Below are 11,793 nucleotides of genomic sequence, written 5' to 3'. Positions count from 1 at the left end.
GAAGGAAACTAATTCCGCTTCAGTGTCTACTTTGAGGCAGGTATTGTTGTGCATTTCATAGATGCTAATTCACTTCATCTTCACTACAAGCTTTCTAGATCGGTATTATTCTTAGTGTACCTCAGGAGTTCACAAAGGTTAGGTAATGTGCTCCATGCCACAGAGATAATGTAATGTGCTCCAAGCCATGCAGATAATAGGCAGCACAACTAAGACTATTACACATCTCTCATCTCCAGATGAGTGGGCAGAAGAGTATCATACATTTGTTCCCCAGCCTCTCCCCACTGTGGGTAACCCCTCACACTGCTCAGTGAGGCTTCAGGGCAAGTAATTTCCATTATCCTCCTGGCCTGACTAACAGCTAGGGATGAAGCTGCAGCAGAGACAGGGACGCTCCCAGGAGAAAGGCTTTTTGGTTGGCTCCTCTTCACGAAGGCTCCAGAGTTCCAGAGCTTTGCCTAACGGGCAGATTCTCATTGAACGAGGCCAAACTTTGCTTCCAAAATTCCCAGGTTGATGGTTCACCCTGGATGAAGAAACTTAGGATTCAGCTTTGAGACTAGCTTGGGCCGGGCCGATAGGAACTGGTTTGTAAAGGAAGAGGCTGGGATGATGGGATCTAGGGAGACAGACAACATCTGCAGCTCAGGTCGTGTGCACTGCTGAAAGTCAGCAAGATCATTTTTTAAGACTTTAATTTTTAAAAGCAGTTTTAAATTCACAGCAAAATTGAGAAGAAAGTACAGTGATGTCCCATATACCTGCTCTTCTCCACATACGGCAACATCATTTGATGTTCTTGGGTGAGTGGCCATTTCCATCAGGATCCAACCAATTTCTGGTGCCTCAGGGAGCATGAGCCAGCCTCTCCTTGAGAGCGGGATGGACTAAAGGCAAACTACAGAGATGTCATCCTATCCTCATGCCTCTGTCTTTCTAAAGGTGAGTCCTCCTCCTGCCCTGCTGGTACCACTCTGATAACATGTTCCCCACATTCATGCTGTGTCCATGACTGTACATTTCTGCTTCCTGAAAAGTTGTGGCCACAGGAATAAAAACTCACCAATCAGCTGTGGCCTACCTGAGGCTTGTCAATTACCTTTCTACTTTGGTATCTCACATGGCCACCAGTTAGCTACAGAATTAAGTACCAACTCCCCAGCCTGCACAGTCTGGTTTCTTTCAAGCCTCTTTACCCACTCCCTACTGCATCACCTATTCTGGCCACATCGGATTCCTCTTTCCTGACTGGATTCCACCCTTCCCTGATTCCAATCCTCTGTATAGTTTCATCTTCTGGAATTCTCCCCTACACCCTGCCAATTCAAATCTTCATCTTCCCTCTAAGTATAGCTTCAGTGGTTCAGATCACAAAGCAAAACTAACTTTAGCAAACTCTATTACAAGACGACCAGGAACGAAAGCAGTTGGCTAAAGGGGATAATAGGGTGGCTTTAAGTTCGCTTCTATATCAGAGTTCACCCAGAGGATTAGGATCTCTGCAGAGATCTGTGGCACCAACCAGCTTCCCTGAGGCACCTCCTTCTTCATGCTGCTCAGACTTGCACTACCCCTTAGGAAAAACCAGGCAGCAGCGCTGAGCCACATGGGCTGCCAAGAGCCAGCCAGGAGCAGAGCTGTATTTCTTGACATTTCTCCCATTTCCCCTTGGGGCAGACTTCTGTGGCTGTGTCTGGATTCAGACCTCTCTCTCTGTGCTCCATAGTGAGATACTTCAGTTCACTCAATCAGGATTTATTTACTACAATCCCTCTACCTTTCCCCTCACTCATGATCACAATATCAAAACGATCCTAAAACGGGATTGTTGTGATTGCATTTAACACCTGCTGCATTGCCTCTTACCCTATGCATGCTTTCAGTTGCCTCTTAAAGCAGACAGTCCCCTTCACCTGCACACCCTGCCCCAGTACAAACCTTGCCAGTTTGGAGCAAGTCCTGATACCTAGAGTAATTTACTTGGCCTCACAAACACTTGGTTGACCAAGCAGTCTTATCTCTAACTTCCAGCAGAAAACTCAAGTGGGTGACTGGAGGGCAGGAGCCAGGTCCTGTCCACACCTGTGATTGTGTCCCGGACCCCCAGCATGTGGGCTCACCCCTCTCATCTCCTAGGCTTAGCCAGGGCTGGCAGAATGGGGCTGTACTGAGATCCAAACACATTAGCTATTTGTTAGATGAACTCATTCCTGGCACCTAGCAGATATTCAGAATATGGTTGAATCAAAGGAGAAAGAGAAAAGAGGGTCCAGTATCCTTTGGATGAAGGTTTATATTTCAAAACAACAGTCCTCTGTGAACTTCTAATTTTCAGAACAAACTGGGCATGTCAGGTCTGTCCACAGGACCTAAAGTCTTAGCTCCATTCTGAGCCATGGCACAGACCAGCCAAGCTCAGTGACAGCTCCTGGTTCTTCGCTTATTGGGCAGCCTCAGCAGAAGCTGAAATTCCTGCCATGGGTGTCGCTGCTGGTTGATCCCTTCTCAGTTTCTGACAAACACTTGACTTTGGGCTCTGAGTTGTTGAGTTGGCTCCAGAAAGTGTTACTTATCAGAGGTCAAGTCCGCTGGCCTCACAGAGTACCTGTGCATATAGGATCTAAGCATCTCCATGCTGTCTTTGTTCTCTTCAAATTTTACATCTTCAGGGTCCCACTGTGGAGAAAAGACACAAAAGGTACCTTGGCGGAACAGACCCTTCCCATCTCCTACACTCCCCCAACAACAGTTCCAATCCTGGTTCTCATGGCCCAGGCATAGAGACAAGGACAAACAGGTAAGGACAAGTTAACTGGGCCAGTGTTTCTAGGAGCTAACAAAGCAAGTATTACTTTAAATAAATAAAAAAAATTAATGAGAAGCCACCCTGAACAGACCAGCTCCCCTCCCCCTCCCCACTTTCTTTTTCCTTGTCCTTCTCTAGTGAGACTGAGTTATGTTCCCTTTATCCTGAGAATCCCCACTTCGATGCCTAACTCATTCCTGGAAAAGATCAGGCAAACACAATCCATTCTTTATGGCCCAGGTAAGTACCTCCTCTTCTAGGAAGCCTACCTGACTGCCTATGCCTATTGAGCTCTCACTCCCTCTCTTTGTAAAGCCTTTACCATTCACTTGCAGCTGCATATAGACAGCCCTGAGTTTTCTCTGGGCATCTGTCTTGTCCTCTCAGGGAGATGATGAGTTCCTTAAAAGCAGGGCATTGGCCTGCCCTTGCCCACCCTTCCCCACCATGGTGTTTCCTCTAAACTTGAGGTCAACAGACTTGTCAAAAACAAACACTTAAGCCCTGATTCAGAGTGGTGGTCACAGCCAGTGACTATTTCATCGCTCCGACCCAGACAAGTATGGGAAATTGAAATTGGCTGGGGTAAGAGTGGAAAATTAAAAACAAGAGGTGGCCACACAAGCACGGATGAAGCTATTTGCAAAGTCCTCCTATTGCTCTTATATGATGGATGAGAGAGAGAACTTTGCACATGGGCCCAGAGCAAGGGGATCCTTAAAGATTCCAGCCATAGAGGTGAGTAGGGGGTTGGGCTCAAGTCTTCCTTCTGCCACTAACTTGTTTTCTCTTCTTCTCTGGGTGCCGGTTTCTCCATGTGTAACTTAGGATGGTAGATCAGCAACTACATAATACAATCTCTTTCATTTCAAAGTTTCTATGACTGATAATTCTGAGTCATAGGTCACGTTTGACAGTATCAAAAGACCCAGAAGATAACAAGCAAGGACACATAGGATATGTCAGCCTGGGCCAGATGATCTATTTGGGAAAGAAAATAGAGCCAGACATGGACATGCACTCAAAAAGAAAAAAAAAAAGCTCCACCAGATGGTCAAATTTGAGCTGACTCAATCAGTCTGGTCCTTAGAGGTCCGAGATAAGGTCTTCAAGGCTCTCTGAGCCACTGACAGATAGTACCGACCCCATGCCGGTTATAAAATACGAATTATAGCTTTGTTTTGGACAGGAAAAAAGAGCCCAGATCAATGAGTGATTTGCCGATAATAACTCAACTCAGCTCTACTACTTGGTAATCACAAACATATCATGTTAAAAGACTACCTCATCCCCACTAACCTTGCAGGCAAAGAACTAAGTTCATTTAGTTGGTACAATTCAGCTCCCTGTAGCTGTTAGGGGCTGTGCCAGCCACTTCTAGTACTAACTTCTCATTTACTTGTGGTTGCATATTTGGGGGCCATCTCTAAGCAAATTCCTTCCTGACGTTATCAAAGATCCCATGTAAAAGAGCCCCCCAACCCCTCAGTCTCCGTGGCCCAGTTGCCCAGTGGTGGAAGTTGGTGCCTGTTCTCTGAGGATGGACAGTATGCTTTGTGATTAATGCTGTTTTCCAGCTGAGGCCCACATTCTAGATCACAGCTCTGAGTGTGCTTTGGACCGACCTCCCCAGAAGGGCCTACGATGCTCTTTAAAAAGGCTGTCACCCACCCTAGACCCTATCTGTGGGTTGGGTCCTAAGGTTTATCATTTTAACAAGTATCTAGGAAGATTCTTAGCTGCCCTAATGTTTCAGAACCACTGCTCCAGCTCTTGAAATGGGTTCTTAAGAGTTATTCTTTCTACACCTGACCAATTCAGCTTCCAGCAAACAGAGACAGCCCACTGCATTCATCAAGTGAACTCTTTGTGGTAGGTTAAGCCTTCAAAAACATTTTAAATCTCTTTCATCTGATTTCCCAGAATAATGTGTTTTAAAACGTTGTTTTATGTAATAAGAACATTGCTGGAATCTAGGCATAAAGAGAATTTGAGCAAAAGATGATCTACTGTCTTACCAGAAACAATTTCAGGAGACGACAGGGATAGGTGGTTGTCATAAAATGTGCTCAGCTACGACTTGGAGGTGAGGGTGGCATGGCGACAGCAGCCAGCTGTCAAAGGTCTCAGAATGACAATGCGAAGGAATGTTTGCTTCAACTACTGCAGCCACCCCCAGCACCGCTACTATCCGTAACCTGCGTTATCCTGCTTGCTCATAGACCTCTGTTCCAAACCGAGTTTCTTCCTTGGGTCACGGATCTTCTCTGAGCCCCTACTAGATGGTTCGGGCAAAGCAGAAAGCACTCTGAACTGAGAGAACCTGGAAAATCCTCAGACCTGCCTCTCGTTTTCACATTTTTTTTTTCCTAAAGGAATTTGGCATGGGCCCAGCCATCCAAGGGGGGCTCACAAAAACAGGAACTGAAGTCAAGCCACAGGAAGTCCCTTCTGGAATAGAGAGAGAGCACAATTGTCCATACCTGCTCCGAGTTTAGGGCTTCCCAATAGTTGTGCTGCAGAATAAAAAGAGAGATAGAAAAGTATTGAATAGATTTTGCCACCATTACAGAGCAGAGCTCAGCATTTGCCTCTGTCTGCTCAGTGAGCCAGGAGGCAGGCCCTCTGATGGTCTGGGGGCAAAGGAACAGCTGACATCAGCAAGCGGAAAGGCGGCAGCTACTAGCAGCTACAATCTAGTTAAAATGATCAATAACATAATTGTGATAACTATAAAGAGCTGCAGGTGCTTGGAAAAATTACAACCCATACAGATTTTTAAATTACTATTATTAGAAATTATTACTAGGTGTAATAATAATAATAATAATAATAAATCTTCCACTTATTAACCACATGGCTGAGATGAGTCAACTCAAAACCGCGAAACTAAGAAAGAGAGATGCAAATAAAATCCCCACCTTAAAATATGAGATATTTGCTACCAGCCAAGATTCGTTTTTAATCAGCCTTTACTGAACGGTTAGTTCCACCCCAAGCCTCAACTATGTTTGAGTTAAGTTCTTGAAGGCCGGCTTCGCGGTCTTCTCTCATTCTTCTGGCACTGTATGCAGTGCCTGAGAGCATTTCTGACAGAGAGCTATGACTCTACAAATGTCTCTTACATCGAATAGCTGCCAGTCTGCACAGTCCACGGGATCTGGCATTATCGTCATATTAAAACCAAGTCTCTATTGTTCAATTCTTTTACCTTGCCATTTAAAACAGCTTTTAAATTATAAGATTTTCAATAACACACAAAAAGAATAATCTCATGAGCACCCATATACACATCCTGTTTTATTTTCTCTAGCTCCTCAATTATTTTTATTCAAAGTATTTTAAAGTAAATAATTTCATCTGTAAATATTTCAGGATGTGTCTCACTGATAAGGACTTTTTCTTTAAATCCTAAGCACAATGCCATTATTAAACCTAAAAAAAGTTATGAGAATTCTATTGCATTCACCTTTTAAAGATCCTGCTTGGGGGAACATAAGCCAAAAGCAAAAGATTAATTGGAGAAAACACAAAATTACTAAAAATAATGGTTCCACACACACTGCAAAACACAGAAATGTTGATGACAACATTGGGGTTGGAAAAGTTAAATAACTTTTACAAATATACAGATATTCATGCAAAAAAGAAACTGTAATCTGGTTACCACAGTCAGTGGGTGTTTTGTTAAAAAAAAATTACTAAATGCCACGTGATATCCTGGGTTGTATCCAGAATAAGGACTGTAATAGAAAAACTGGTGAAATCCAAATAAAGTCAGTAGTTTAGTTAATAGTACTGTACTAATGTTAATTTCTTAGTATTGACAAATGTAGCGTGGTTGTGTAACATGTTAACATTAGAGGAAACTGGATAGGTAAAGGTATACAGGAACTCTCTGTACTAGTTTTTCACCTTTCCAGTAAATCTAAAATTATTCCAAAATAAAAAAAAGCTTGTTTAAAGCTGAACAAAAAAAACCAAGCAAACAAATAAACTTAAGAGTCCCTGCAACTGGATTGAAATGGAACCTTGAAACTGCCATTCTAAATCTTTAGCATCAGTCTAAAAATTTTAGAAGTGTGCCCTCTAGCGGAGGTAGTAGTCAAGATTTCTTTTTTTAAGTTCCTTTTTAAGCCAGTGATGATAATGTGCCTAAGAAGTACAATTAAACCAAATCTTTGTAATTGAGGTCTCTCCTCTCCCCTCTTAAAAAAGTAAAAATAACATCTTACAATCTTTTCTTCATTTCAAGAACAGAATGTGATCATTTTTGTATAGAAATTTTTTCAAAAAGACTAAATAAAGATCATCCATAATTCTATCTCCAAAAGAGCCTCTAAGAAGTTATTAAATAGCCCTCTCTAAAACACACACACACACACACACACACACACACACACACACACACACACACACTCCAAATTGTGCAAATGGCTTTTCTCCCTTAAAATGTAATGAGTACGTCCACACATCCCTAAATTGTCTTCAGGACCACAATTCCATCACCTTTGTGAACTGCAGCATGTAGTATTTCATATCACCTCGTTTCTAAAAGCACTCTTTTTCATGCTTCTGAAACCAAAGGCATCCCATAGCCCCTGTCCATGGGCCATGTGGTAACTTTCCCTTTGTTCCTGAAGACTTTGAGGTGTGTCTTGGCCACCGAGGAAATGGTCACTTTCTAGTCTTACATTTTGTGACTAGGGGAGGTGGATGGGCCCTCACAGACCGTTTGTCCAGTCCCCACCTCTTACATTTGGCCAGAAGTGACTCCACCCAGATTGGGGAGGTGAGATGGTACTGAACTCGGGACCTGTTTTCAAGGTTTTTTGTTTCTCCTAATTATAACGTTTTAAGACTGGCCAGATACATACTAGCTGCAGTTCTCTCTTAATTTTATTAAGTAGATTTCCCTGTGACCTGGTACCTTATAGACTTTTAAACATTCCACCATATGCTTCAAAATCTCATTCTTATCTATAGCCATGCTACCCTGAACAAGCCTGATCCCGTCAGATCTGGAAGCTAAACAGTGTTGGGCCTGGTTAGTACTTGGGTAGGAGACCATATAACCATATAAGAAGACCAGGTGCTATAGGTGTAAAAAAAAAAAAAAAAAAAAGATTGTAAACTGACAAGGTCCTTGAAATCTGTGAGGTTAACCAAGGGTTGCCTCACCTAAAAATTAAAAAAAAAAAAAGCAAAATCTCATTCTTTTTATTGCTTTATAACACACACAATATTTATAGTTAATTAAGTAGTTCTTTGACACTTTGGATTAAGCACCGTTTCACCTCCCACACTTTTCTTTCCTCCTCTTTAACTGTCCAAACTCCCTGTGCTGCTCTTCCTGCCTGGGCCGCTGTGGGAGAAATGGGATGTGAGATGGGAATATGCATCACAGGCTGAGAGATGCCATATGCAAGGCCTATCGTGAACCGGATCAGTGAGATAAAAGTTGTGACCCATGGTGGGTTGGTTTCCTTTATAAAGATGACACACAATGTCACTTTAGGGACATTCCCAAAGGCCAAGATGGAGGAGCCATGTGTATTAAAACAGTGGGCAGCAGTGGTGGGAACAAGCATCTCTGAAATCCAGTCACAAATACTGTTTTAGGCCAAATCCTAGGACCCTCAGCAGAAAAGGACTTGGCGAGCTTACCTCCTATTTCTGACTTTTTAAAATCATGTTTTCCCCAGTTTTACTGAGATATAATTGACATGTAACATTGTATGTTCCTGATTTTTTAGAAGAAACTTTGTTGCTCAAAAGAACTGAGAAGTGGTCTAGGGAAATTAGATCCAGGAGTAGGGTTGCCAGATAAAACACAGGATGCCCAGCAAAACTGAATTTCAGATAACAAATAATGTTTTAGTGTAGGTACATTCATCTAAAGTTCAAATTTCACTGGACCTCCTGTATTATTATTTTTTTTAATATGGAACGCTTCACGAATTTGCACGTCATCCTTTGAGCAGGGGCCATGCTAATCTTCTCCGTATCGTTCCGATTTTAGTATATGTGCTGCCGAAGCGAGCACTGTATTTTTTGCCTGTTAAATCTAGCAACCCTACTCAGGAGCAGCAGGAAGCCTTCCTGGAGGAAGCAGAATTTAGCCAGGGCCTCGAAGGGCAGGAGGAGATGACAGAGCCGAGCCAAGGAATCCTGAGAAGAGAAAGCTGGCGAGTTGGCCCAGTGCCAGACCATTATGTGTCCTGGAGGTCAGGCTTGGGGTGTGAACTTAAACAGTAAGCAGTAGGGAGCCACAGAAGGCCTGAGAGCAGGGAGGCCATGGGGCCGAGGTCAATGCTGGGAAGATCCTGGGTAGGACAGCAATGAAAGGAGATGGAGACAGGAGCTCGGTCAGGAGTGCCTACACTGGTTTGAGTGGAAGCAGTAAAGCTGGACTCTGGATTTCGGGCAGTGGAATTGGAAATGCTTCTAGAGACTGAGGTGGCCGGAGGAGGTGTTCCAAGAGTGGCGTCTGGGCAGAGCTGTTGTGTTGTCAAGAACACGAACAGGTTTGGCTGGTGGTTGACCCTTTTGTTTTCTTGATGGAAGCTTTTCTACTTCTAAGAATTGATTCAGTGTAATTAACTGCCGTCTACCTCTTTCAATAAGTGTTTTTGACACTTAAGGTCACATTGTTTTAAGTAAGGCCTTAAAGATTATCCAGTCCAAAGCTGGGGTTTCATAATGAACATTTATGGGACCAGTGCTCTACTGCATCAAAGCTCCTTCACTTTCTGACCTTGGTGGAGCCTCACCATCCTCCCTAAGCTCATTATTTCCACTTTCATAGCAGGTTCAGAGAAATGAATGGGTGTTGCCCAGTTCCATGGCTAAAAGGGCCGGAGTGAATACCGGAGCCCACTTCCAGCCTGTGTTCCAGTTCACGACATAACACCTCTGGCAGTCTTGCAAAGCCCCAGCAGCACCCCCATTTGATCCTCGCAGTCACTCTATAAGAAAGGTAGAGCAGATCTCACGATTCCCATTTACAGAGGGAGAAACAAAAACTCAAGAAGGTCAAAGCAAGGCCACCTGGCAGGGCAGCGAGAGCCCAGACAAGCCCCTGTGTCCACCTGACTCCTGGTCAGTCCTCTTTCTCCTGCACAGCCGGTGACATGTCTTTCCATATCCCCAGGGGAAGCAGCGGACTGCCCCACACATTTCTGGACGTATTGTCTTTCACAGTCTCATGGCACATGATGCCAGTTCCCCGGGGAGGAAACAGATCTTTGGAGAAACCACATCTTCAACTTTATTTCTGGCCTTTGGTACCTATTGGAATGTTCTAGCCTCTTTCTTCTTATATGTATTTTCTTCTAAAATGAGCTGGTGCTGGAGGCAGGGTTTGGGAAGGGAGCAAGCAGTCCCGGTTGTCAAGAGCCTTAAGTACAGAATTAGCGGGACACACAGGCCTGGGACGTGACCCTCTTTCAGACAGAGCAATCTGGTGTGTGGCTCTGTTCTCCCCTCCCACCTCCACAACCGCACCGGCTCCAGGTGTAGTCATTCTCTAACATGCAGAATTTGTTCCGATGACAGAAACAGCCTCCTTGCAGAATTCCTACAAAGCTTCTTATGCCAGGCCCATAACAGTACTAGGAAGCACAGAAGGGAAAAAAGTAACTAAATGCTCTTTCGTCACAAAGCCAGACTTAATCTTTCCTTGCATCCCAGAGGCTAAAAAAATAAAACCTTTAAAAGGCAGACGAACAGTTTCAACAGCGGGGTAAAGTCCACCCTGCACTCATAAAGCTGGTGAAGTGAGTAGGCCACTCCTGGAAGCCCTGCTCCCTCTGGGCCTCAGCCCCCAGCTATAGAACACGAGCGCAGTCAGCATCTGTCCAGTACACCCTCCGGATGGCCATGCCAGGAGCGGGGCTGCCTTGTGTCGAAGGGGCGAGTGAGTGGGCGAATGAACGAGTGAATCCGCAGTGTCTGTGGAGTGTGCTGTCTCTTGTGGAGACATCTGGAAATCCGGACAGCCCAAGCAAATAGCTTTTCTACAGGGTCACAGGGTCACACTGAGGTTCCAATGCCATCCATCTGGTGCCCTGACCAGCCCAGCCAGTGGACACTTGAGGAAAGGTGAAAATAATCCAAGCTCTTCTTCCATGAGCGCTCACAGGCCCTATCTGTCTCCGTCTTACCCCTTCCTCCTGTTCTGCCACCACTGGATTACTTGCAGATCTCAGTGTTTTATCTTGTCTGTTTGACGGGGTACTCCCGGAGAATCCAGGCAGAGCACAGGCGAGGAGAAAGAGTCCTGGGGAGAGAGTCAGTTTTCTCATCTGTAAAATGGGAATGATGGATAATACACCTGGTCCTGCATACCTCCCAAGGCACGAGTTCCCGCCAAGGCAGTGGAGCATAGTGGCTACGACAGAGGTTTCAGAGCCAGACAGAGCTGGGTTCAAATCCCATGTCAGTCACCTATTATTATTATTATTATTATTATTATTAATGTTTTTTGGGGGGGTAAGTTACTTAAACTCACTGAGTCCCAGTCCCGTCTTCTGGAAAATAAGAATAACAAGGGTACCTGCCTCGGGGCTGTTAAGAGGATCATACCAAACAGTGCTTGCAAAGTATAGAACATATAGTGCCTGGCTCATGACACACACAGTAGCAATGAGTACTGTTATTCTTATTAATGGATTCAAACACAGTGAGTTAGAGTGCTGTGGCTACAGCGCCTTGTTGAGGCACCATTCTTTCTCCACCTCCTCCAGCACTGACAAAGTAGGAACTCAAAACAGTCAGTATATGCCCCAAGGACATAGAACCAGCATCTGAGAGTTAAGTTACAAAATCATAAAGGACCACAGAAGAGATAAACACATCATAGTGACACAGAGTGGCTTCCAGGTTCACCAGTCTCCATGGCGGGAGCTGGAAAGCGTTCACTTACGAACCCATGGGGTCAAGCAGAAGCAGAAGCCAAGTTGGTTGGCAACAGACAGAGATTA

The 11,793-nt window shown here is 44.4% G+C and overlaps 1 protein-coding gene and 1 non-coding gene across 9 annotated transcripts in view; both read right to left on the bottom strand.

Annotated features, from left to right (window-relative positions):
• Positions 1-681: 681 nt before the first annotated feature.
• TMEM44 (transmembrane protein 44) overlaps positions 682-11,793 on the bottom strand; it is a 32,336-nt gene continuing 21,224 nt past the window's right edge. For 2 of the 8 annotated variants that reach the window (XR_001518171.2, XR_003044075.1), the window contains 3 exons: positions 10,975-11,090; positions 5,293-5,325; positions 2,577-2,679 (listed from right to left, as the gene is read on the bottom strand). Coding sequence is in view for 6 of the 8 variants with exons in the window: in XM_015600197.2 (XP_015455683.1) it covers positions 2,569-2,679; positions 5,293-5,325 (144 nt within the window). In the remaining 2 variants the exon portion in view is untranslated. Of the gene's footprint in view, positions 2,680-5,292; positions 5,326-8,013; positions 11,091-11,793 lie in introns of those variants that run through there. The other 6 variants (XM_015600197.2, XM_015600212.2, XM_015600205.2 and 3 more) reach the window with 4 other exon arrangements.
• LOC112473683 lies at positions 8,748-8,855 on the bottom strand. Its single transcript, XR_003044129.1, has one exon. It is a non-coding gene; the product is annotated as a U6 spliceosomal RNA (small nuclear RNA).

This window comes from Pteropus alecto, unplaced genomic scaffold (assembly GCF_000325575.1).
Source record: "Pteropus alecto unplaced genomic scaffold, ASM32557v1 scaffold311, whole genome shotgun sequence".
Classification (NCBI taxonomy): Eukaryota; Metazoa; Chordata; class Mammalia; order Chiroptera; family Pteropodidae; genus Pteropus; species Pteropus alecto.
This window is presented reverse-complemented; position numbering and strand designations above follow the sequence as displayed.